Genomic DNA, 25,375 nt, shown 5'->3' with positions numbered 1-25,375 from the left:
GAGACGGAGGCGTGCAGAAGCTCAGTCTCGGGGCGGAGGCGGCTTCGCGCCCTTAGCCCTCCCGGACGGCCTGTTGCCTTCTCCGTTGTCCCGATGGGGAAACTGAGGCCCTGAACCAGAGGCACACGCGGGGGGGAGGCAAAAAGCGCGGCCTGAGGCGAAGGGAAAACAAAGGGAGAATCACGGACAGACGGGGAGGGGGACAGGCACACACACAGACACTGGGACAGAGACCCTAATAGAGAACTGGGCCTGGCAACGGCGGTGAGGGGGGAGACGCGGGGTCGGCGGGAGAAGATCGGGAAGCGCGAAGTTGCGGGGGGTGGTGCGGGGAGGGGAGCCGGGCGGGGGAGGGGGCTGGGGAAAGCCCGAGGGAGGAGGAGAAGGAGGGAGGAACTTCCCAAAGTTGCAAAACATGGCTACCTTGCCTGCGGAGCCGAGCGCGGGGCCGGCGGCTGGGGGGGAGGCGGTGGCGGCGGCGGCGACCGAAGAGGAGGAGGAGGAAGCGCGCCAGCTTCTGCAGACTTTGCAGGCGGCCGAGGGTGAGGCAGCGGCGGCGGCCGGGGCCGGGGCGGGCGAAGCGGCGGTGAAAGTGGAGGGCCCGGGATCCCCGGGCGTCCCCGGGTCGCCCCCCGAGGCCGCTGCCGAACCGCCCACGGGCCTCCGCTTCTCGCCGGAACAGGTGGCGTGCGTGTGCGAGGCGCTGCTACAGGCGGGCCACGCCGGCCGCTTGAGCCGTTTCCTGGGCGCACTGCCCCCGGCCGAGCGCCTACGTGGCAGCGATCCGGTGCTGCGCGCTCGGGCCCTGGTGGCCTTCCAGCGGGGCGAGTACGCCGAGCTCTACCGGCTGCTCGAGAGCCGCCCCTTCCCCGCCGCCCACCACGCGTTTCTGCAGGACCTCTACCTGCGCGCGCGCTACCACGAGGCCGAACGGGCCCGCGGCCGCGCGCTGGGCGCGGTGGACAAGTACCGTCTGCGCAAGAAGTTCCCGCTGCCCAAGACCATCTGGGACGGCGAAGAGACCGTCTACTGCTTCAAGGAGCGGTCCCGTGCCGCGCTCAAGGCCTGCTATCGCGGCAACCGCTACCCCACGCCGGACGAGAAGCGCCGCCTGGCCACGCTCACCGGCCTCTCGCTCACGCAGGTTAGCAACTGGTTCAAGAACCGACGACAGCGCGACCGGACCGGGGGCGGCGGCGGCGCGCCCTGCAAGAGGTGAGGGGACCCGGGCGGCGCCAGTCCCGCTTTCCCGGAGACGTGCCATCCACCAGCCCCCCCGCCCCAATGCCTGTTGTCCTCGGACACCCCTCGCTCACACCCTCAGGCGCCAGTCGAGCGCGGGGAATCCGTGTGCATGGAACAGGCACGCGCCCCGGCCCTCTCCCAGACACCCGGACACCAATGCTCCTCTCGCGGAGGCCGGGAGACCGCCTCTCTCTGCTCCACTCAAGGCTCCGTCCCAGATCCCATCCGTGTCCGCGGCTAGACTCGGGGCGGCAGTGAGAAAATGAGGGTTTGCGGGCAAGGAGGAGGGGCCTTTGTCCTCCCCACCGGGCGTAGGGGCTTGTTCAGCCCCCCTTCGCGGCCAGGCCCTCCCTGACCGTTGCTCGGTCTCACCTCCCCCCTTCCCGCCCCCCCTCAGGGCCCAAACAGCGTGGTCCGTCTTCTGTCTTTGTTGTGAAACGTGAACCTTCCCCAGCTCCGGTTTCCCTGTAACCCAAGCCCTTCTCCTCCCACCCTGCGCGTCGGCCTCCAACTCCTCCGACGCCCGGGGAGGAGGGGGGTCGGGGGAGGGCACCGGGAACTGAGCGGGCGACTACCTCCTTACTCTCTCCAAAGCCACTCGGCTGCTTTCAGGCCGACTCCGGAGACTTCAGGCAGCCTGGTTGCTCAGCCTCCGGGGCCCTGAGGCCGAGGAGTTGGGAGAGGAGGGCCTCCTCCCCTCCAAAGCGGCCAGCTTGAGCCTTTAGTCAGTGGTATTGCAGAGGCTCCTCCCTGGGGCCCTTGGGTGGTCTCAGAGAGGAGGTTTCCTAACCCCTTGAAATGGTGCACAGGAACTTGGGCTGGGGAAAGGTGGGGAGGCAGTGGGCGGCTTGTGCTTCCTCCGAGCACTTTGCAGCCGGCTCCGTGCAGGAATCGGGCTGGCCAGCGGGGAAACACAGCATTCGGGACCACAACTCACAATCCTTTCTCCGGCCAGCGAATCTGATGGGAACCCCACTACGGAGGACGAGTCCAGCCGCAGCCCTGAGGACCTGGAGAGGGGGGCGGCTCCAGTGGCGGCCGAGGCCCCAGCCCAGGGCTCCATATTCCTGGCCGGGGCCGCCCCTCCCGCGCCGTGCCCCGCCTCCTCCTCCATCCTGGTGAACGGGAGCTTCCTGGCCGCCGGCAGCTCTCCAGCGGTTCTCCTCAATGGGAGCCCCGTCATCATCAACAGCCTGGCCCTGGGCGAGGCCTCCAGCCTGGGCCCCCTGCTGCTCGGCGGGGGCGGGGGCGCCCCTGCACCGCAGCCCAGCCCCCAGGGGGCCAGCGAGGGCAAGACCTCCCTGGTCCTGGACCCTCAGACTGGGGAGGTCCGCCTGGAGGAGGCTCAGCCTGAAGCCCCTGAGACCAAGGGGGCCCAGGTGGCTGCTTCAGGGCCGCCTGGAGAGGAGGTCCCGGGGCCTCTGCCCCAAGTGGTGCCTGGCCCCCCACCGGCTGCCACCTTTCCTCTGCCCCCAGGACCAGTGACTTCCGTGGCTGCTCCACAAGTGGTGCCACTTTCCCCACCCCCTGGCTACCCTGCCGGCCTGGGCCCCACCTCCCCACTGTTGAACCTGCCCCAGGTGGTGCCCACCTCCCAGGTGGTGACCTTGCCTCAGGCTGTGGGGCCACTGCAGCTGTTGGCAGCTGGGGCAGGCAGCCCCGTGAAGGTGGCAGCTGCCCCGGGCCCTGCCAACGTGCACCTGATAAACTCTGGGGTGGGCGTGACTGCCCTGCAGCTGCCTTCGGCCACTGCCCCAGGTACCCCTTTCTGGTGGCTGGGCGGGGGGTACAGTTACCTCAGGGAGGGATGGCGCTGTCAGTGGGCTTCCTGGGGCAGCGGTGGGGAGTGGGGAGCTCATCCCCGGCGGGTCCCAGACCCTCCAGTGCCAGGCAGTACCCTGAGGCTCGAGCCACGCAGACTTGGCCTCACCCTGACCCGGAAGGGGCTCCTTTTGCCTCCGGCTGATCTCCCTGCCTGCCCTCCAGCGGCGTACTCTTCACCTCTGCGCCTGGCCCCTCTCCTCTCCCCACAGGAAACTTCCTGCTGGCCAACCCCGTGTCTGGCAGCCCCATCGTGACAGGTGTGGCCGTGCAGCAGGGCAAGATCATCCTCACCGCCACCTTCCCCACCAGCATGCTGGTCTCCCAGGTCCTGTCGCCGGCCCCCAGCCTGGCCCTGCCCCTGAAGCCAGACGCGGCCATCTCAGTCCCCGAAGGAGCCCTCCCGGTGGCCCCCAGCCCCGCTCTGCCGGAAGCCCACGCCTTAGGCGCACTGTCTGCGCAGCCGCCCCCCGCCCCGGCCGCCGCCAGCCTGCCCTTCTCCCCAGACTCCTCCGGCCTCCTGCCCGGCTTCCAGGCGCCCCCGCCCGAGGGGCTCCTGCTGTCGCCTGCGGCGGTGCCCATCTGGCCAGCCGGGCTGGAACTGAGCGCCGGCACCGAGGGGCTGCTAGAGGCAGAGAAGGGGCTGGGGACGCAGGCCCCCCACACGGTGCTGAGGCTGCCGGACCCCGACCCAGAGGGGCTGCTCCTGGGGGCCACGGCGGGGGGCGAGGTTGACGAGGGGCTGGAAGTAGAGACCAAGGTCCTGACCCAGTTACAGTCGGTGCCTGTGGAAGAGCCCTTGGAACTGTGACCCGCCGGGCCCCGTGGCCTCCCCTGACAATGGTGCTCGAGGACGGCGGGGAGGAGGGAGCCTCTCAAACACGAAGACGGCTGCCATCCACACACACTACACCCTCCCCGCGGCTGCTCAACCCCTCCACGCCCTGGAGGCCCACTCCTGTCCGGGCACCGTCCTCTGCCGGGACGCCTCCTCTGTTACAGCCCTCTCCTTGCTCTGCCTACATGGGGAGGTTTGGGGCTCCTGACTCAGGGGCTCTGCCCCCCTCGACCTGGTACTAGCTGTGAACTGAAAGCCCTGCCGAATGGCTGGATTTCCAACCCCCTTGAGCCCTCTCCCTATCACTCCCTGAAACACTATTAATAGCTCCACTGACATCCAGTGTTCCCAGAACTGCTTGGAATCCGAGGGTGGAGGACGGGCAGTCCTGTGCCCAGAGACTGACAAGGCCCTCCCCGCCGGGCCCTTCCTGCCCACGAGGGATGCGGGTGTGCGGTCTGTGGGCCAGGGTCCTCCGTTAGCTCCTCCTGGACTAGAGCCCTCAGTAGCACGTCCAGCCCCAGACCAAAGATCCCTTGACCCTCGGGCCAACCCTGACCCCTGTGTCTAGTTTGTATCCTAAATCTTTATTTTTCTAGGACATGTTATGCCTTCATTTCAATTAAAATAAAGTTAACAGACAACTAGAACCTCGGGGGGTGTGGGTTATCTTCCAACGACTTGCCCAAGGAAAAGCTGAACCACAAAAAGCTCACCTTGAGAGTCTGGCTTTCTGACCAGATGTTCTCTGAGGGGAAACAGGGCTGGAGATCAGATTTGTGGTGTTGCTTGGGAAGACGCCTGCCGGGAGCAGGGCTGAGAAAGCAGGAGACCAGGGGCCCGGCCCTGTCTCTTGCTGGTAACAGTGTCCACTTTATTTAGTTGAAAACAATAAATAATCTATAAATAGAACAGGGCCGGAGGCATAGAGTGAGGTACAACTGGGTGAAAGCATTTGATTCTGGGCTGGGCAAACGACAGGCAGAGGGCAACTTCACCTCCTCGCATTTCATTGTGGGGGGGCGGGGCGGGGGGGTGCTTCCTCCCCACCTGCGGCTCCTCTGATAGGCCAGGCCAGGCTTGAAAGGGGCTGTGAGACGCCTGCAGACCCCGGGCAGAAGTTCAGGCTGCCCCGTACAAGGCAAACGCACAAAGCACCGGGGTCAATAAATAGCCGCCTCCCAACCTGGGGGTACCCGACCGAGGGGATCTGCACTAGCGGCGGTGATGCCCAGGACGAGACAACCTCTTCACCACCGGCGCCTGGTCTCAGACCACGGTTGCAGGAGCTGCGAGGCAGGTGGCGGAGGGGGCGAGGCTGTCCTCACGCGCGGTGAGGGGGCGGCGGGAAGGCACGGTTTGCGGAGCGGCGGGCCTTCTCAGCCAGCAGCTGGTAGAAGGGCTTGGGGGTCTCCCAGTCCTCGTCCTCGCTGCTGGAGCTGTTCTTCTTCACCTTCCGGTTGTGCCGGCGGCTGAACCTGCGCGCTTTGGTGCTGAGGGAGAGATGGCAGGATGGGCGGGGTTCCTCGGTCACCTCCCGGCCATCTCTGTCCCACCCCTAGTGCTCTGGCCCCAGCAGTGACCAGGGCCTGGGCTGAGGGGGCGGCCAGGGCTTTATTTGGCCCCAGCGGGGGAGCCACTGGCTCCCGTGAGGACCTGTCACCATCTGCACACGTGCACGTGTGTTTCCGGGGCTAGTTGCAAGCTGGGCAGGTGGAGAGGAGAGGGTTTCAGGAGGGAGGGGGCATCAAGAGGGGAAGAGAAGGAGAAGACCAAGCGACAGGGAAGTTAAGACCCAGTTTTCTGCTCTGAGAAGCTCCCTGTGGCAGAGAGGGCAAAGGAAATTTAGGGCAGTGGGGTCCAAATCCAGAATTCAGCTGTTTGCCCTTCGAAGCTACAGGCAGGGGTAGAGTGCCGCTCTGCTTCTGTCACCCCAACTCTAAGAGCTCGTGACACCCAGATCTCCTGCCCGAGGAAACTCCCAACCTGTTTGCAACATCACAGAGCTCAAGGCTCTGAAAATCAGAGCGGGATGAGGAGCAGGGGCCTCGCCTCCGCCACCCACACCTTCTGGGCAGGGGCTTCTCACCAATATGGTCTCCGCTCCTTCAGGGTCATCATCCGCCAGAGTTGGGCCAGCTGCTTGGTGGCAGACGTGGACGCGGTCCCAGGGTAGGCTCTGGGGCAGGAGGGAGGAGGAGGTGAGGAGAGGTCTGCAACCTCGCCTGGCTTGGGCGCAGGCCAACGGTGTGACCATACGAGGGTCCCTGGCCCTCTCAGAGCCGCAGCTTTCCAAATCTGAGAACTCGGATCTTTCCGTGTTGCCCTGAAAGATGCCCCCTTTCGCGCCCCCTGGAGCAGAGGTGGCAAGGAAGGGAGCTGGACTAAATGGTGGTTGGAAAGGGGCCACCCCGTGTCCTGGGGCCTGCATCCGCCGCTCCAATACCGGCACCACCTCTTCTCCACGGAGCTGCAGGCTGGCAAGATCGGTTCAGGGCTAGGCGCCTGATAGATCGTATCAAGTCGGCCCCAAGAACTTTTGCTTGAAATCTTAGAAACGAGGAGCTCTCTTCCCACAGGGTTGCTGGGGCGGGAGACAGGACACGAGCCTGAAGCTCCTGCGGGAGAGCCTGCCCCAGCCCAGCCCAGCGTGATGGAGCACAAAGCCAGCCCAGAGCGCCGAGTGGAGGGGGACAAGGATCCCGGGCAGCGTCCTTTGAGCCCAAGGACCAACCGCGTTCGAAGGTGGCTCCTCTTTTTTCAGGTTATATAAATTTAATTAATTATATTAATTAGTTCATTATATTAATTAATTCAAGCCAGTTAGCTTCCTTTCTTTCCTAAGTCTGAGCTGAGTTTCACTGCTTACAGTGCACAGGCCCTGACCAGTGCCACGGGGCCAGGCGGAGGCCAGGAGAGCGTGGCTGAGGAATGGGTCGGCAGCAGTGGGTGGCGTGCTCTGCGGATGGATGGACAGTGAGGTAGGGCCCCAATCAGGGCCGAAGAGGACGCCCTCCCACCTGATGTACTGCTTCCGGTTCATCCTGCAGAACATGATGAAGCCGTTGATACACTTCTTCTTCACCTGGGTGGGGCAGGGGGCTTGCTTGCTCTCCTTGGGCTTCACAAGGCCCCTGCCCGCCCTGGTCTTCCTCCCGGCTGCAGGCAGGGCTGCGGGCAGGGCTGCGGCCCGCTGGGTGGGGGTCCGTGTATAGTTCTCATCCTCATCGCTGGAGGACTGCAGGCCCTCGAGGTTGGCCTGAGCATCCTGGGTGGGAGACAGAGAGGTGAGGGCGGGCAGGAGACGCGGACTGACCAGGCGGATGGCTTTCTGTCTCCCTCACCGCCTGCTGCCTCCACACCGAGTCTGTGTCCGTGTCCTCCGAGCTGGAGCTGCACGGCACCTTGCTGTTCTCACCCAGCGACAGGTAGCAGTGGTCCAGCGAGACCAAGGACTGGCACCAGCTGTGGGAGTCGGGAAGGTCTTCGGGGGCCTCAGGGGGTGTGTCCTGGGGGGAGACGGAGGGGGACAGTGCTGTCCCTTCAGGGCCCCACTCACTGCTTTCCTAGGAGGTCACACGAGCATCATCACAAACAGCTCAGGCCCAAAAGAGCCTCGTCCATACACCTCCTCAGAAATTCAAGCAAAGTTTCCCCAGTTCCCACAGCGGGTCAGAGAGGAGGTGGATGGGGGTCTTCTGCCTCCTGTTCTGGGGTACCCTCTCTCAGTCCCATCAGTTTACCACCTTGCGAAGTAGCCATGACGCCCCGGGTAGGTCTTAACTCCTCTGAGCCTCAGTTTCATGCACAGTTGGTGTCACTACACATCCTCTGCGAGGCCGAGAGGCGCTTGGTGCAGTGGCTGCACCTCCAAGAGCTCCGCTAAAGGCGTCTATTTTTGTTTCTACAGCAGATTTAGCTATTCATTGTGGCAGGGGGCCACCTTCCCACACACTGGAGGGGGCCACACACTGGGGACCGGAGCTGGGGCTGCCCCGCTGGCAGTCAGACGTTGAACTGCTGGAGCAGACGGTGCTACAGAAATCAGCCCAGGGGCCTGGGAAAGAGGCTCTTTCCAACTGAGGATCCTGGGGGTCACCTGCTGTTTTCAATGTTCTCATCTGTCAAATGGGGTCACAAGAGGGCCTGACTCAGAGCAGTCGTAAAATTATCTGCGGTCTTTTCTGGGCACCTGGCAGCTTTTAGCTTTTATCCTTTGTGTCTGGTTCATTCTAAGGGCCCAGTACAGAGCAGGGCGCCTGGTGGCCCGCAGGAACTGTTCAGAGGACGGGCAGGCAGGTGAGGGCACAGATGGTGGATGAGTCTCTGGAAGGATGAGGAGAAGCATGATGGATGGACAGGTGAGTGGGGGAGGAGCTGAAAGGTCGAGGGGACGGATGAGTGGATCAAGCAGGTGGAGAGAAGGATGGACGTGTGTGTGGACATATGCGTGGGCAGACGCCTACCTTCTTCTGTGGTCCCTCAAGCGTGCAGGCAGAAGGTGAAGACGCAGGATCTAAGAATACTTCTTCAAAGAGAGCTGTCGGGGGCGGGGAGGGAGACCGGAGGGGAGGCTGGCACAGAAACACCTCTCTCAGGGCACCGTGCCTCCGTCCCGCCATCCCTGCTAGCCGGAGTGCCCTTCTCTGGCTTTGGCTTTGGGATCTTCTGCCCCAAGTCCAAATCCAGCTCACAGGCCAGCCCCCGTGGGGAACCACCAACCTGGGCAGAGCGAGTGGGTCCCTATTCCAGGCTCCTGGAGCCCTCCATGCGCCACGCTGGCCTGGAGCTGCTCCCCACCAGGCTGTGGGCTCCTCGAGGGCTGGGATGGGATTCATCCTCGGTGGGATTCATCCCTGGTTATCCAGCACTGCCAGCACAGGGCTGCACACTTGGTGGGTGTCACTGTAGGTGTTTTTTCTGAATGAACCAAGCATCAGGTCCAGCCCTGGGTGCTCACCTGGGGTCAGGTACTCGGTGTCATCCTCCGGGATCTGTTCTGGCAGCAGTTTCCCCGGGGAGCTGAAGAGGGAGGGGCTGAGCCCTAGGATCTTGCTCGGGTGGCCTGTCTCATTCCAGTTTTCAATCTGGGGAGGCCCCAAGGCGAGTGGGCTCCCTGAAAAGGAAATATCAGGCTCGAGGGTGTGTCAGAGGTTGCCCTCTCCCCCAGCACAGCAGCTGGCTTTGAGCAGCTGGTGCCAGACACTGGGGAAAGGTGACTGTGTCAATTCCTTGTTGTGAGTGCTTGGAAGAGGAAATCAAGAGGCACGATGCCTGGCATCTTGTTAGGGATGGCCAGGAAAAAATATCAGTATCATGATGTGCCAGATCCAATAGACTGACTTTAGCTATCTGGAGCTCTGTGTTAAGAAAGATTCTGAGGCAGTGTCTGGGATCAACAGAAAGAGTAGTGATTGATCAGCAACATCTGCCATGGCAACCGATGGCTCAGGGACAGTGGGCGGGCTGTCTGTTGCCACCCCTGTGCTTAGCGGACATCCATCCCTTTCCCGCTCTCCCCCGTTCCATAGACATCCTCAGAAGGAAGGTACCAAGAAGACCCCACACCAGGCTACAAGGAGGAAAGACAGAGCTTCAGTCACCATGGACGCTGCCCTTTGGGGTCCAGGCAGGAAGCCAAGGGTCAGCATCTGGTGACTCCTTGTCCACCTCCTCGCTGTAATCGTACAACACCAGCTTCTGCCTGCAAGAGGAGGAATTGAAGAGGCAGACCTGGAGCCCCGGGCTGGAAACACCATGGGCCCAGGGGCGAACCCTTTCCCCTTTCGGTGTCTCAGTGTCGCCCACTGTGGACTAAGACAGGGATCTCTCCGTGCCGGCCGCTGGGGGGTGCCCGCCCTCAAGGAGCTTCAGGGCTTATAAGGAGAGGCCAGCTGTAATCAGAGCTGACTAAACGGGGGCAGAGCTGTGATGGGGCTTTGAGGAGGACACAGACGGCGGGCAGGGCAGGAGGGAGGACCGAGCTGAGCTAAGCTTGAAAGACGGGTAGTTTTCCAGGTGGATGAAGGGATCAACTTCCAGGAAGAGGGAACAGAGGGTGAGAAGCCCGGAGGGGACACGGGCACGGCTCCCTCAGGGAGTGGCGGATATTTGGTGGTGTTAAGCGTAAGGTTCGCAGTTGAGGAGCAGGAAAGGGGGCTGGCAAGGTGAGCTGGGACCAGAGAGGGTCTCAAATGCTAATTAAGATATCTGGGCTCTATCCAACAGGAGGGAATAGCTTAAAGCCGAAAACTGACACGATCAAGGTCTTGTGTGTTAGAAAAGCCATGCAGGTGACTAGTGGGGACAGGTTAGAGGGCGGGACGGGAGGCAGGGAGGGGCTGCGGCCCTGGTCAACGCCTAGGAAGCAAGGCTCTCCCTCGAGCTCACGATGCCTGACGCAAAGCTAGGCCCTCAGAGGTGCTCACTCCACAGACACCAGTCGAGGGTGGTGATTGACCCCATTTCTCACCAAGCCTTAGCCAACCCCACCAAACGCCTCAGCCTCCTCCACTCACATCCCTGGGCTTCCCTTACCTGGGACAGGGCCATGTCCTGTTGAGAAAATGGATCCTCTCAACCCCTTGCTGGGCCTCGAAGGCAGGGTAAGGCCCCGCATCCTGGGCACTGTTTTTGCAACAGCAGCCTACGGGGGGTGGGGCAAGTCAGGATGGTCACTCCTGTGACTGGCCCAAATCCTGGGACTCACAGAGGCAGGGACGGAGAGGTGCTGGGGTATGCCACAGCCTCTCCCTCCCCCCATCCCAGCCAAAACCTCAGGCTCTGGGGCCTCTGTGTGAGGTTTGGGGGCTCCCTGAATCACCCGCAGGTTTCTGGAATCCCACATCCCTATCAGAAGCTCTAAGGAAGATAAAATCCTTAAGCAGAGGGCCTCCCTGGTGGCGCAGTGGTTGAGAGTCCGCCTGCCGATGCAGGGGATACGGGTTCGTGCCCCGGTCTGGGAGGATCCCATATGCCGCAGAGCGGCTGGGCCCGTGAGCCATGGCCGCTGGGCCTGCGCATCCGGAGCCTGTGCTCCGCAACGGGAGAGGCCACAACAGTGAGAGGCCCGCATACCGCAAAAAAAAAAAAAAAAAAAAAAAAAAAATCCTTAAGCAGAATGATGATGATGAAGATGACGAGAGCAAACAAGTATATAGTGCTTACCAAGGCAGCACGGTTTTAATCTTAAGTTTTACATACTACTCGGTAGCCCTTTACCAAAGGGTATGGTTTTTATAATGCCCATTTACAGTTAAGTAAACTGAGGCATTGAGATATCAAGTAACTGGCCCAAGGTCACAAGATTAGCTCAAGATCTGGGACACCCTCCCTCCCCAGGTGGGTCAGGCACCTCCTTGGGGCTCCCACAGCCTCCTGGGCGACCCCAGGAAGTGAGAGGGTGGGATTTCTTCACTGGACTGTCACCGGCACCGCGCATGTGGTGCCTTCCTCTGGGAGGAAAGGCTGAAGGAACAGACAGAGGAATAGGATGACCTGAGGCCTCGCCTTCCAGTCGCGTCCGTATCTCCTGGGGGTGTCACACCTTTGCAAGCTGGCAAAGGGATGGGGACTCACAAGAGCGTTTGTCTGGCTGCTTCAAGTGAAGGAAGGCTCACAAGGTGGCCCTGCTCTTGCCCCCAGTTCTGTGACCCTGTCCCCTGCTTACACCCCCCAACAGAGCCTGAAGGGAAAAGGAAACTTGGAAAGAGGCTGCGAGACAGCAGCGCCTCTCGTGTCCATTGTAGACTGCCTGGCGACTAGGACAGCGCCTGGGCTAGGACAGCGCCTGGGCTAGGACAGCGCCTGGGCTAGGACAGCGCCTGGGCTAGGACAGCGCCTGGACCAGGACAGTGCCTGGGCTAGGACAGTGCCTGGACTAGGACAGTGCCTGGACCAGGACAGTGCCTGGGCTAGGACAGTGCCTGGACTAGGACAGCGCCTGGACCAGGACAGTGCCTGGGCTAGGACAGTGCCTGGGCTAGGACAGTGCCTGGACCAGGACAGTGCCTGGGCTAGGACAGTGCCTGGACTAGGACAGCGCCTGGACCAGGACAGTGCCTGGGCTAGGACAGTGCCTGGACTAGGACAGTGCCTGGGCCAGGACAGTGCCTGGACTAGGACAGTGCCTGGGCTAGGACAGTGCCTGGGCTAGGACAGTGCCTGGACCAGGACAGTGCCTGGGCTAGGACAGTGCCTGGGGTGTCGAGGGTGCCTGACAGGTGGTATATAAACGAGTGGCTAAGTTAGTGGAGAGGAGAGACACCAACTTGAGATGTCACAGTGGACGCTGTTCTCAGCCATATGCAGCAGTGTCAGCCAGGATCGTCCTCCCTTTCTGTCACCTTGAGATGGGGATGACGCAGCCTTGGGGTGACTGCAGGAGTCGAGGCATCTTGGAGGGGTGATGGTTCCCACCATGTTTCCTCCTCTCTGGTCTGGGGATGGGGTCACCTGCTTCTCAGGCTTGTCCAGGGCCAGACAGCGACGAGGGTTCTGGGCCTGGGTCTGGCATTCTGGGAGAGCAGAGAGATGGCGTCAGACAGGGCTGGGGGCCTGACTGTCACCAGATGGTGGCTGAGGTGGGGGTCTTTGCTCTGGGCCCAATAACCTGCTTCAAGGCTTTGCCTGGCCTGGTCACTCAGTCCTTCCCGGAGAGGCCCAGATCCTCAGTTAAAGATCACCTAGTCAGATACCCCCTTCCCCAGCCCACACGTTAGAATCACCTTGTGAGTTCTGAAAATACTGAAGCCCAGGTTCCACCCAGATCACTGAAGCCCGACTTTCTGGGTGTGAGGCACAGGCAATAGGCATTTTTAAAAGCACCCCAGTGATTCAGATGTGCAGCCAGAGCTGGAAATCATTGATTAGGTCCAACTCCCTTTTTAAGGACATGGAAACGGAGGTTCGAAAAGGGGAAGGGACAGGTAGTGTTAGTAGCAAGGCTGAGGTGGGACCTGGGACACTTGCCTCCCGCACTGGGGTCCTTCTGTCACCCCACACTCCCTGCTGCCCTGGCCCGGGGATGGATGACTGGGCAGAGGGATGATAAACGCTGACAGCAGCTTCCATTCCTGGGCGCTGGCCATGTGCCCCGTCACTTAAGCACTGCTTGAGCGGGGTGCGCCTGGCTCCTAATCTGAGGACCACCCTGTGGGAGGCCCTCCAATTTCCAGACCAGGAAGCTGAGGCTCAGGAGAAGAGTGACCCACCCCCAGGCCTCAGAGCTAGGAAGAGGAGGCACCACAGCTGAACCCAGGCACATCTGAATCCAGAGCCTTGCCAAGGGCTCAGGATTGCCGACTGGGCCTCCCAGGAGTGGGGACGGTCCTGGAGAAGGAGTCCCGCTGCCATCTGACCCCTGCACCCTCTTCTGTCTCCACTGATGGCTTGTACCTGATGCTCGGGCCGGCTTCTTCTTCCGAGGTTTCCGGCAGCCTCCCCAAAGATGGGACTCATGAGAGTGTGGGTTGCTGGACGGGGTGGAGTGTCTCCAATTTGCTGGGCCTGCGGCCAGCTTCCAACCCAGCCCTGCACAGGATGGAGAATGAGGCAGGTCAGATGCCCTCACCCTCATCCATCCTGAATGCTGCCTCTGGACAGCACTTCATGATGGACAGGGAGCTGGTAGGCTGCCACGGTCCCCAGGCTGACTTTACAAATGGGGAAACTGAGGTCCTGGGAGGAGATGGGACCTGGCTGAGGTTGCGCAGCCAGGCGGCAGAAGTACAGGCGAGAACTCAGGTGTCCTCAGGGCCATTCCGGGCCTCAGCTGAGAGGGAAGACAGACCCAACGCTTCCCAGATGCTTCCCGGTCTTCCGCCTCCTAAATCAGTTCTTCCTCCAGCCTCCTCAAGATGGTAGGGGCTCCAGCACCCACCCTGGGTGGCCCGGGGCCTCTCCCCCAGGCCTCTCAACTCGTCCTCATTAACGTCTCCCAAGGACTTCCCTGGCGGTCCAGTGGTTAAGTTTAAGACTCTGCGCTCCCAAGGCAGGAGGTATGGGTTCGACCCCTGGTCGGGGAACTAAGATCCCGCATGCCGTGTGGCACGGCGGCCAAAAAAGAAAACTCCCAAATTTACCTGCTTCTGTCTACACCCTCAGCTACGGTGCTACATTGGCCTCATTGTCTCCCATCCAGATCACCCCTAAAAGTATCTTCACTCATCTCCCCCACTCCGGCTTCTTACTTAATAGCAAGTCCCACACTAGATGTCAGGCACCTCTTCTTCAAAGAAACTCTGACCATGGCTTTCCTCTGGCTTAAAGGCCTTCAGTCATTCTCATCTTCTTCATCTCCCTCCTCCTCCAGGTGCTCGAGGCGCTTCAGAATCTCGTCCCTGCCTCATCTTCTACCCTTCTTGCCCGTGTATTCCTCACACCAGTAACCATAGCAGCCGGCACACACAGCATGGGATGACTGGCTTGTTCCAGGCGCCGTGTTACAGCACGCTTTACGTGTATTAACTCATTCAATCCTCACAACAAACACAGAAAGGGGGTATTGGTCCATTTTGCAGATGAGGAAACTGAGGCACAGAGCGGTGTAGGTCACAGGACTGTGCCTGAGTTGGGACCTGGCTCAGGAGTCTGCGCGCATCATCTGGGTGCTACACGGCCCCTCCAGTCATACCCAACTGCTTGCCTGTCCCCAGACATCCCACATGTGTCTTCTCGTGCCTTCAGACTCTTGTTCACCTTGTTTCTTCTGCCTGGCCTGGTTCCCCCTTCCCTGTCCTCGAAGGCCCAGCTCCGAGGCCCCTCCCACCACAGTCTTCCCCGACACCCTCCTCTGGGGTCACAGCACTTTGGACATCCCTCTGACTTGTCCCGTGAGATAGGCTGTGAGATCCAGGAAGGACTGGACCCGTCTAAGTCACTCAGCGTCCCTGAAGTCCAGGACAATGTTTGGCACATAGCAGGTGCTGGGAAACGTCGGCTGAACTTACTTACCCCCCAGTCCAGCGTTCCAATTGGTGGTGTGGAATTCGAGCAAGGCCTTGGCCGCATCGATGCTTCTCTGGAGGTAGTGAATGTAGTGCAGGACGTGCAGCAGAATCTCCTTCTGCCCCCGAAAGAAAGACAGGGTTGAGCGGGGAACTGAGATGATGTGAAGATGCTGGGGACCGGGGACCCTGCCCCAACCATCCCCCCACTGGCAGAGAGGCTCCTCTTCTGCTCTTTAGTCCTCAGTGGCCCAGTGAGCAGCGGTTACAGCTAAGGAAACAGAGGCCCAGAGCGCTAAAGGGACTTGCTGGGTTACAGAGAGGAAGTGGCAGAACTGGGATCTGAATCCAGGCCCGCCTGCCCCCTGGTCCAGTTTTGGGGGCACACACTGCTCAGCTTCCCACCCCTGGCCCTTGGCACATGCAAAGCCTTCCTCTTCTCCCCACAGACTCCCTCCCTGGCTTCTCCTCCTTTGAGCCTCAGCACAGTGTTCTCCCCTTCTGGAAGCTTTCCTGCCCTCCTGATCCCTCACCCAGGCTGGGTCAGATGTCCCTCCTCCGCATTCTTGTAAAACCCTGGGCCTGTTTCCACCAAGGCACTTGCCACAGTGTTTTATAATTATCTGTTTATGTATTATTCTCTCCCGTTGACCTTGAACTAGCTGAGGGTAGAGACTGTAGCTAATTGATTTCTGGATCCCAAGAACACAGAATCGAGAGGTGACTTAGTTATCACTGAAGGAATGACTCTTCCCCACAGCATCAGTGGGCATCCCCCAACCAGCCACCAAATACCGGCTGAGCCGGTATTAGAGACACTAGGCTACAAAAGATACTACCCGCTAAGAGCCATGTGGAGGGGTGAACTAGACATACTTTTGTTTGCCTTCATGGAGCTTACAATCCAGAGAGGGCAGCAGACCTTAATAAACTCATAATTCATACAAAATTATCAAGTGTGTGATAAGCATTATGAGTAAAAGAGCATAACAGGGGACTCTGAAATTAGACTTGGGTGTCCAGAAAGGCCTCTCTGAAGTGGCGGCATTTAAACTGAAGACTGAAAGGAGTTAGCCTGGTGAAGGAAGAACACCCATAAATATCTTTTGGATTGAACTGGATCCCCAGAATAACAACAAAACCGTTAGCAGGAATCTTCCAACCCCAAATCAGCAAACATGGTCTGGGGGGTGGGGGATACATTGGGAGACTGACTGACATATCCACACTACTATATATAAAGTAGATAACTAATAAGGACCAACTGTATAGCACAGGGGACTCTACTCAATGCTCTGTAATGGCCTTTATGGGAAAAGAATCTAAAAAAGAGTGGATATATGTATAGGTATAACTGATTCACTTCGCTGTACAGCAGAAACTAACGCAACATTGTAAATCAACTATACGCCAATAAAAATTAATTTTAAAAAAGGCTGGTATCATGAGGTGACTTATGTGAAATTGTTCCATAAAATATAATACAGTCACTGAACTTATTTAACCTGATCCAGGGAAGGAAGCTATAATGTAACTAAGGAATAACGTGACACAGCCAAGAGATTATTGGTTTGGGGCCTGGCTCCAACCTGCCACTTACTGGCTGTGCACTGGGAGTGGGTCATTTTACTTCTCTGGGCCTCGGTTTTCTCATCTGTGCAATGGTAACGAGGATATTCATTCAGCCTCAGAGGATTATCATTAGGACAAAATAAATTAGTGTGTGTGAAATCGCCCAGCACAGAGCCTGATAAATCAGTGGTCCAATAAATGCTTAGTTGATATCTGGATGAGAACGAAACACCTTCATCGGCCTCTCAAGGGATTAAATAGAAACCTTTGGGGGCCTCCCTGGTAGCACAGTGGTTGAGAATCTGCCTGCCAATGCAGGGGACACGGGTTCAATCCCTGGTCCGGGAAGATCCCACATGCTGCGGAGCAACTAAGCCCGTGAGCCACAGCTACTGAGCCTGCGCTCTAGAGCCCGCGCACCACAACGAGAGTAGCCCCCTCTCGCCGCAACTAGAGAAAGCCCACGTGCAGCAACAAAGGCCCAATGCAGCCAAAAATAAAATTTAAAAAAATGAAAGAAGATAAAGGGAATCAGAGAAATGGAAACAATCACAGTAATGTGCAGAGGGCTGTGATGGTCAGAGGAACAGGAAGCCACGGACCACATGGGGCAGGGGCACTTAATCAGCCAGGATGGTGAGGAAGGATACCACGGACCTAAGCTGCAGCCTAAATCTCAAACACGGGGGAAACAACGCATAATAGCTCCCACAGTTTATTCAGCAGTGGACTGAGCACGTCACACAGCCCTTGGACGAGCTGTGATGATGCATGTCAGGCAGACTGGTCTGGTGGGAGGCTGGGGACTGACTCGGACACTGGTTGTACATGGAGCAGGGGGCCGAGGACTGAATTTAAGGGAGGATGAAGATGGGGAAGACGTGGGATTATTTAGACAGCAGAGAATCAATGGTAAAGAAAGTGGGCTGAGGCCTGGGGAGGATTCCACGAAGAGATGTGGTCATCTAGTCAAAGATGAAATGCTGCCCGTGCCCTGCCTCAACTGTCATTCCTCCAGGGCAGGGGCTGTGTCCCAGTCATCTCTGCCTCGCCCGACAAGAACTTATAGTGCCTCCGCACACCAGGTACTCAAATGTTGGAGGACAGAGGGCAAAATCCCTCAGATATTGTTTGAGCACTGTGGTGCTCCGCGTAATGCCTCCCCCAAAGGCGTCCATGTCCTAGTCCCCGGGACCTGTGAATATGTTGCCATGTATGACAAAGGGGTCTTGGCAGATGCGATGAAGTTAAGGACCTTGAGATGGGGAGATTATTCTGGATTATCTGAGTGGGCCCCGTGTAATCACAAGCATCCTTATGAGCAGGAGGTGGGAGGGTCCAAGGCAGAGAAGGCGAAATGACGACGAAAGCAGAGGTAGAGGAGAGACTAGAAGACGCTACGCTGCTGGCTTGGAAGGGGCTGTGAGCCAAGGACCACAGGCGGCCTCTAGAAGTTGGCAAAGGGAGAGGAAATGGAGGCTTCCCTGGAGCCTCCTGCTGACACCATGACTTTAGTCCAGTGGGACTGATTTTGGATTTCTGACCTCCAGCACTCTGAGAGAACAAAGTTGTGTTGTTTTAAGCCACTAAGTTTGTGGTAATCTATTAGAGCAGCCACAGGAAACTGATACAAGCACCTACAATTGAGAGGGATTTAGGAGAGACAAGCAGCGTGACCTGGTGATGGATGGGCTGTGGCTGGCAGGGAGGAGGACAGGGTCAGGGTCAGGCAAATCTCTCCCCAAACACCCGCTGCCCTGAACCTCTCTGAAGGCAAGTATAACATTCTAGATCGGATCAGTTATTGTGTGTTCAAACCTTCCTCTTTTTTTTCTTCCTGGCCGTGCCACATAGCTTGCAGGGTCCCAGTTCCCTGAACCAGGGATCGAACCTGGGCCCCAGCAGTGGAAGCACCGAGTCCTAACCACTGGACTACCAGGGAAGTCCCTAAATCTTTGTCTTATTGACCAGATTCTAAGTTCTCAGAGGAGGAGGGCTGGGTTTCACATTTCTTTGCTTCCCCTTGTTGCCGGCAGAACAGCTTCTGACATCTGACAACCTTTCCATAAATTGCTGATGAATGAATGAATGAGGGACTGAATGAGAGAAACTATAGCAAGGAAACATCACACCAAACCTTTCAGATCTCTGAGTCTCATATTAAGTTGTTCGTCCTGGGAGCAAGTGTTAGCTCAGCACTGTAAACATTTATTGAGTAGCCACTGGGGAGGCACCGAGAAGCTTTATCCCTACCCCATGGAGATGATCCCCACAAAGTCACAGAAGAAGGCACCCGGAAAGGGAACCGGCATTTATTCAGGCCCTGTCACGGCTATCAGGTCACTTTGGTCTCACGATATCACTGAGTAGGAGGAGTTATTTTTTTCTTGTTTTATAGCTGGGAAACCTGAGGCTTGAGAGGCTGATAACCTGAGCGAGCTGCCCAGAGTTCTGCAGGTGTGGGGCTGGAGGGCTCAAATGCAGGCTGTGTGACCCCCAGAGGGATGACCTGGACCCAGCACCTTGCCTATTTCCCCCCTCCCAATTCCCCCTGCCTCCTTTGCAGGAAAGAATCCCCCAGGCTTCTAGTCATGGGATCACAGACTCCCAGAAATTCCCAGTCAGGACCATTGCCATGTCAGTGCTGTCACTGGGTGGGTCTGTCTAGGTTTCCTAGGACAAGGGAGGTCAACCCGATTGCTGATATGTTCAGACCTGCCTCCCAGATCCACCTCATCTCCTTCAGCCCCCTTACCTTGGTGAGCTTCTTGGTACCGGTCCTCAGGGCCACAGGCAGCATCAATGCCAGCTCTTGCAGTTTGTTGGTGTGGTTTTTCTTCTGCCTCCTGTTTTGGGGCAAGAGATGGTTTGGGTTAGGACATCCGAAATGGAATTTGGCATCTGAGCCCCCAGACCGCTTGTCTCAGTGTTCCCCATCTCAGAAAAGCTCCCTGCCCCAGGCACCCAAGACAGAATCCTGGGCATTGTCTGGACCGCTCACTCTCCCCCATCCCCTGGTCCCATCAGTCACCAAATCTTGCCCATTCCTCCTCCAATGCCTTCTCTCCGTCCCCTCGCTCCTGCCCTAGTCCATGTGCTGACATAGTTCTCCCAGCCTTCCATCTGGCTTCCTCCAAGCCATACTCTCTACGAGAGTATGGTTTCTGAAACACAAACCTGCCTATGGTTTTCTCATCTGTGCAGAAGGAATGAGGATATTCTTTCAGAGGCAGAGGGCTACCAATAGGACTGAACACATTAGTTACTTAATAAGCACTTCAAAACTCTCAGTGCCATCCCATTCTTAAGGATCAAGTTTAAACCCTTACTTAACATGGCTTATAATGCCCCCCAAGGCCTGGCCCGCCTGACCCTTCTGGTCTCATCTCTTACTTCCTTTCGTTCTCTCTCATCAATGGACCCCAACTCCACAGGACAGGTGAGGTATCTCTGCTCAGGTCCCCCTGCTCCTGTGCTCGTGCATTTCTCTGGTCCCTGCAGTTGGGTGAGAGCTGAGTGGGGGGCACCGCTGTATCTCCAGCACCTAGAACAGGGTTTGGCACACTGCGGGAAGTCATCGCCTATTTGCTAAATGATTGAATAAATAAGGGCATGAAAGAAGTTGACTCCTGAGCAGATGCAGAACTTCTAGGATCTAATCCCTGAATTCATAAGTCATAATATATCCATGTACACACACCTGTACCCCTCTCTCCTGACGGATGGAGACACAAAGACGTTGGAGTCTCTCTCCCAGATTACACACCGCTGCCACTCCTCCTGCTACTTCTCTGGGAAGGCCCAAACACCTCGTCTCCACCAATCCTTATCTCACCTTCCTTCAGGGCCTGATTCAATTGCCACCCGAGGACTCTGAATGTCCACAACACTTTGTGTCACCTGCAGCGCCACCCAGCCCAAAACACTTCCTTGATTACAGATGTATCTTTGGTTCCTACTCAGACCCACGAACTGACACCCACTCTTTGCCAGGCCCTGTGCTGGACACTGTGGAAAGGGAGAGGAATCACTGTCCTGCCCCCAAGGACATGGGGGAGCAGTGTGGGAGACACTTATCTCCCTAACCAAACTCTGAAGTCCTGAAAGAATCGTTCTCACTCATTCATTCAGCAGTTACTTATTAAGCCCCTACTGTGTGCCAGGAAGTGTGATCGGTGACAGGGACAAAAGACTATAAAACAACTACAGCCCCTTCTAGAGCCTACAATGCAGTCGGGGATAAAGTCATTCATCAAATTGTCATACAAATAAACATAAAATGGCAACTAGGACCAGAACCAGCTGTATAATTTGCTGGGGGTGGGGGCATTGCAAATGAAACTGTGGGTCCCCTTGTTCAGAAATTAAGAATTCTGAAAAAAAAAAAAAAGAATTCTGGGAATTCCCTGGTGGTCCAGTGGTTAGGACGCTGCACTTTCACTGCTGAGGACCCAGCTTCAATCCCTGGTCCGGGAACTAAAATCCCGCAAGCTGCACGGCCTGGCCAAAAAAAAAAAAGTTAAGAATTTCAAGATGGTGAGAGCAGAGCATTAAACCAAGCATTGGGCTCTTCTAAGCTCAGGGCTCTGTGACTGCATGAATCACATGTCCCTCCTGGGGACAAAGGAGAGGTGCTGCTCGGTGTTATGGAAACTTGTGAAAGGTGGTTTTGATCTAAGCTATGAGGTTTTTCCAGAGGAAGTAAACCTGGCCAGAAGCTGCTCTGAAGGCTGAGTGGAGCTGCATCAGTGGAGGGGGAGAGGGAACGTTTCAGATAGAGGGAGCATGGAGAAGTCAGAGGAAATAAAGCTGAAGTGTCTGGAGCACAGAAAGCAAGGAGTCCTGTGGGGTGAGATGAGGCTGGAGGACGAGGTAGGGGCTAGATGACGCAGGGTCTTATGGGTCTCGCAGGCTCACAGTATGAAGTTTTGCCTTTATCTGAAGCCCAACGAGAAGCATTAACATGTTTTCTGCAGGGGATGGCATTTCTAGTGCACCCTCCCAGAACCACGAGTACAGGAGACTAAACGTATTAGTCAGCTGAACGAAGGAATGAAAGAAAAACAAAACCACCAATTGGTCTCTAGTTCTTTCCTGATAGAAACCATAATTTCGAGGGGCAAGGGTGGGTGCTGGGTTTCTATCCGTGGAGAAACAGTGGGTAGGCTGACCTCTAACGTCTTGCCTGGCGCTTATATTCGTTTTCTGCATGCGACTTGCCTGCTGTTCTAGAGGACTCCCTAGAAGCTCCAAAGAGAAGCAGCACAGAAAGCCAGGAAGAAAAAGTATCCAGGTCTATTTAAGTTCAAGGTGCTATTTGACCATGTCTGAGAAAAAGGGTTTCATATCAACTAGTCCCTGGGTGTTTCCTCTGGGTTTTGCAAAGCACCGAGAGAGCCTTCTGCACAAACACAGGAGTTCCAGGAAAAAAAAAATTGGAGGGAGAAAAAGGGTGACTAGGAAATGCAAAATCTTGGCCGCTCTTGGGCAGCGGTCCTGAAGAGGTGTGACCTGGGGCTCTGCTCACAGGGGCCTCCGGGAACTGGGCACTCGCTCTCAAGGCTGCTCCTTTCCTGGCTGGATGGTTTTGGTTTCAGCCAAGTTCTTTCCTCAGTCTGTTTAATTTTCACCCACTAATCCCAGCTCTGCCCTTTGATTCTGTGGGGAACAGGTCAGCTCCAGCCACATGGGTCTTTTTCTGCTTCTCTCAACTGCCAAGTTTATTTCTGCCTTAGGGCCTTTACCATTGCCTCCACCTGGAATGTTCTTTGCCCCGATTTTTACATGGCTGATTTCTTGCCATTCGGCGCTTAGCTTAAATGTAATCTCCCTAGAGGCCTTTCCTGACTACCTGATCTAAATAAGCACATTCTTTGTCACATCCCCATATCCTTTATCAGCATCTGAAATCTTTCTCTTTCTTTCTTCCTTCCCTTCCTTCTTTCCTTCCTTCCTCTCCTTCTCTCTCTCTCTCTTTCTTTCTTATAAATATAAACATAAAGAGAGGGATCTTTGTCTCTTTTATTTATTGCTATATCCCGGACTGACTTATCCATCAGGTAGCGTAAGCACAGTGCCTAGGGCTGGTGCTACTTTTAGGGGTTTATGAGAATGTCTTAATTTCTTTTAAAACCAGGAGAGAAATAAATGAATATAATTCAACTTGGATTATATTCATATTTATACAGTGCTGTCATAAACTATAATTTTTAGTGTGTTTTTAAAAATATTTTATTTATTTATTTATTTGGTTGCTCTGGGTCTTTTGCGGCACGTGGGCTCCTTAGTTGCAGCTTGCCAGCTCCTTAGTTGTGGCGTGCAAACTCTTAGTTGCGGCCTGTGGGATCTAGTTCCCTGACCAGGGATTGAACCCAGGCCCTGGTGCATTGGGAGCACAGAGTCTTAACCACTGCGCCACCAGGGAAGTCCCTTAATGTGTTATTAATGCAGGAGCTGGAAGGAGCCTTAATCAAGAGCCAGTCCAAATTTCTCACATTAACTATGGGAAAACCAGGGCCCAGACCATAATTTGCTTTAACGTGTGCAGGAACTTAAGAGTACGAGCTGTCCCAAAGTGGGACCAAGCAGGGGGCAGTCCCAGGAAGCAGCATAATAGTTGGTTACGAGGTTCAGCTTTTGAAGCAAACAGACTTGGTTGAAATCTCAGCTCTGCCACTTGCTGTGTGACTTTGGGCAAGTGCGTTCATCCCTCTGAGCCTGTTTACAATTCATTTACAAAATGGAGGTGGCTGGAAAGTGTGGTCTTGTCCACAAGGTGTTTAGCACTAGGGAGTGCTCACGAAATGTTAGTTCAAGACCGAAGGTAGACAGTCATTTGTTGGAACGATTTAGGGATAAGGGATGTTGGAGAATGGGGTGGGGGTATTGTACTGGATGACTACTGTTGATAAAACTGTTGTTTTTGGTTGACCGACATCCAATTCCTCCCTTTTCTGGTAATAGTTTCTTTTGGGGAATGATCCCTCCCCCACTCTCAGTCCATATGGTTCAGAGAAGCTGACCCCAACCTCCCCTTCCACTAGGGAGCACTGAAGCAAGGTCTAGCCAAGAAGTCAAGTGATTGGTTCAGGATTGCGGTTGTAACCCAGGCTTGGCCAATCAGAGTCAACGGATCCTGGAAAGAGACTCTCTGCTAGGCTTGTCTAGTTGGCAGGATATGGACCTGGAGTGGCTGGGAGCCGTCTTGCCCTCACAAATGGAGAGCCAACACAGACAAGAGCAGAACAAAGAGAGGCAGATTCCTGGCCATATCATTTAACTCCTCAACTAGAACCAGCCAAGCCTGATGCCCCGGAATTTTTTGTTTAAAGGATCCAATAAATCCCCTTTTATGCATAAGCCAGTTTTAGCTAGGTTTCTGTTAACTGCAACTAAGAGTCTTTATTAATACAAAGACCCTACATCTAGAAAGGGGGGAAAGAGAATGCATTGTTGGTGACCTCTGGAATTCCAGGAGGAAAAGGCAAGCGCGAGAGGCATTCTTCATTGTCTTCATTTGCCCCTTCTGAGCACAGTACCTAAGTAGAGAACCTGAACAAAGCAGACACTTATTTTTGGAGTTAATAAATGAAGACATAGGTGGGCGGAAAGTCACTGGGGAAGACAGTGGGGAATAAGATGAACTCTGGCTCTCTTCTTTATCCAGACTTTGGAGGAAGGGAGAAATCTGATCCAACCCTCAATCTGCTAGGAAAATCCCCTCTATAAGATTCCTGACACTTGGTAGGTGCTTGATGGCAAAATGAATATGTGAATAAAAGAAAGGAAGGAACGGCATTTAAGAAAATCAGAATGTCAAAACCTGCAAGGGCTTAGAGATGATCTTTGCCAACTACCTCAGAGTTCTCTCATCTTGAAATGGCGGTAATATTCGCACCTACTTCCTCGTGGAGTTGTTGTAAGGATTAAAGGATTTTATACAAACAAAAGGCTTAGCAAAAAGTCTGGCAAACTAGTAAATGCTCAGTAAACACTACTGTTACTATTATTCAACCAGAGTGGCTGGAGCTGTAAGGGAGGTGGGCCAGGGGAACACTTACCTGTCCCTGTCCCTGAGACCCAGGGAGTTGGTCCTGGGCTGTTCAGGGGAACACAAGTGCTTGCTGGAATCCCACATCTGCAAAGAGGGGAAATGAAAGAATTATTAGTGACCTCTGGGATTCCAGGAGGAATGCACAGCTTGACAGGCAGCCTCATTTCCCCCATGATACTCCTTCGAGCACTCAGAGATCCCAAAATAAGTCCCCAGTCCCCATAAACACAGGTCAAGAGACCAAATTAAAATGCCCAAACTCTAAACTGAAGTCCATGAATCTCAAATTGCAAATTGGGGCCCGTAAATCATGATCCAGACCTAAAACTAAAAGATGCAGATTCCCAAACTTTGACTTCAGCACTTCAGTCTTAACAGTGAAATGTCAGACCCTGCAATGGGAACCACATCTGAAAACTGTGGCTTGAGATCTCTAAACTGTGATATTAAGATACTAAAACTATGTCTTTAAGCTCCCAAAGTGAGGACCTAGACCTTCCCAAACCTAAACGTCCTAAACTCTAATACTGAGATGCTCTAGACCCCCAGACTGTTAATTTCTGATCTCCAAATATGAACCCAATCCTAGTATTAAGAACACAGACCAGGGCTTCCCTGGTGGCTCAGTGGTTAAGAATCCGCCTGCCAATGCAGGGGACACGGGTTCGAGCCCTGGTCCGGGAAGATCCCCCATGCCATGGAGCAACTAAGCCCCGTGCACCACAACTACTGAGCCTGCGCTCTGGAGCCCGTGAGCCACAACTACTGAGCCCGAGTGCCACAGCTACTGAAGCCCGCGCGCCTAGAGCCCGTGCTCCGCAACAAGAGAAGCCACCGCAGTGAGAAGCCCGCGCGCACCGCGACGAAGAGCAGCCCCTGCTCGCCGCAACTAGAGAAGGC

At 56.0% G+C, this 25,375-nt stretch overlaps 2 protein-coding genes across 2 annotated transcripts; one reads left to right on the top strand and one right to left on the bottom strand.

The window, feature by feature from the left end:
• Positions 1–372: 372 nt before the first annotated feature.
• Positions 373–4,554, top strand: SIX5 (SIX homeobox 5). The gene is made up of 3 exons (XM_081216765.1): positions 373–1,215; positions 2,201–3,003; positions 3,279–4,554. Exons 1-3 carry the CDS (start codon positions 416–418, stop codon positions 3,875–3,877), a joined length of 2,202 nt encoding a protein of 733 aa, XP_081072891.1. The 5' UTR covers positions 373–415; the 3' UTR covers positions 3,878–4,554.
• Positions 4,555–5,228: 674 nt separating this feature from the next.
• MEIOSIN (meiosis initiator) lies at positions 5,229–24,559 on the bottom strand (the record flags this gene model as incomplete). Its single annotated transcript, XM_081215206.1, has 14 exons — positions 5,229–5,397; positions 5,994–6,083; positions 6,925–7,172; positions 7,249–7,413; positions 8,371–8,444; positions 8,865–9,020; positions 9,508–9,608; positions 10,442–10,550; positions 10,728–10,763; positions 12,175–12,420; positions 13,301–13,435; positions 14,858–14,969; positions 19,178–19,268; positions 24,483–24,559. 14 exons carry the CDS (start codon positions 24,557–24,559, stop codon positions 5,229–5,231), a joined length of 1,809 nt encoding a protein of 602 aa, XP_081071332.1.
• Between the last annotated feature and the right edge of the window lie 816 nt (positions 24,560–25,375).

This window comes from Mesoplodon bidens, assembly GCF_964165515.1.
Source record: "Mesoplodon bidens genome assembly, chromosome: 18".
In the NCBI taxonomy this organism is placed as follows: domain Eukaryota; kingdom Metazoa; phylum Chordata; class Mammalia; order Artiodactyla; family Ziphiidae; genus Mesoplodon; species Mesoplodon bidens.
The sequence above is the reverse complement of the archived record's forward strand: the minus strand, read 5'-3'. Positions and strand labels throughout refer to the sequence as shown.

Bases quoted from the DNA above. Each gene is read 5' to 3' on its own strand.
- SIX5 (XM_081216765.1), top strand. From the start codon at position 416: ATGGCTACCTTGCCTGCGGAGCCGAGCGCGGGGCCGGCGGCTGGGGGG. The intron at 1,216-2,200 runs GTGAGGGGACCC...TTCTCCGGCCAG, and splicing joins GGCGGCGCGCCCTGCAAGAG to CGAATCTGATGGGAACCCCA. The intron at 3,004-3,278 runs GTACCCCTTTCT...CTCTCCCCACAG, and splicing joins GCCTTCGGCCACTGCCCCAG to GAAACTTCCTGCTGGCCAAC.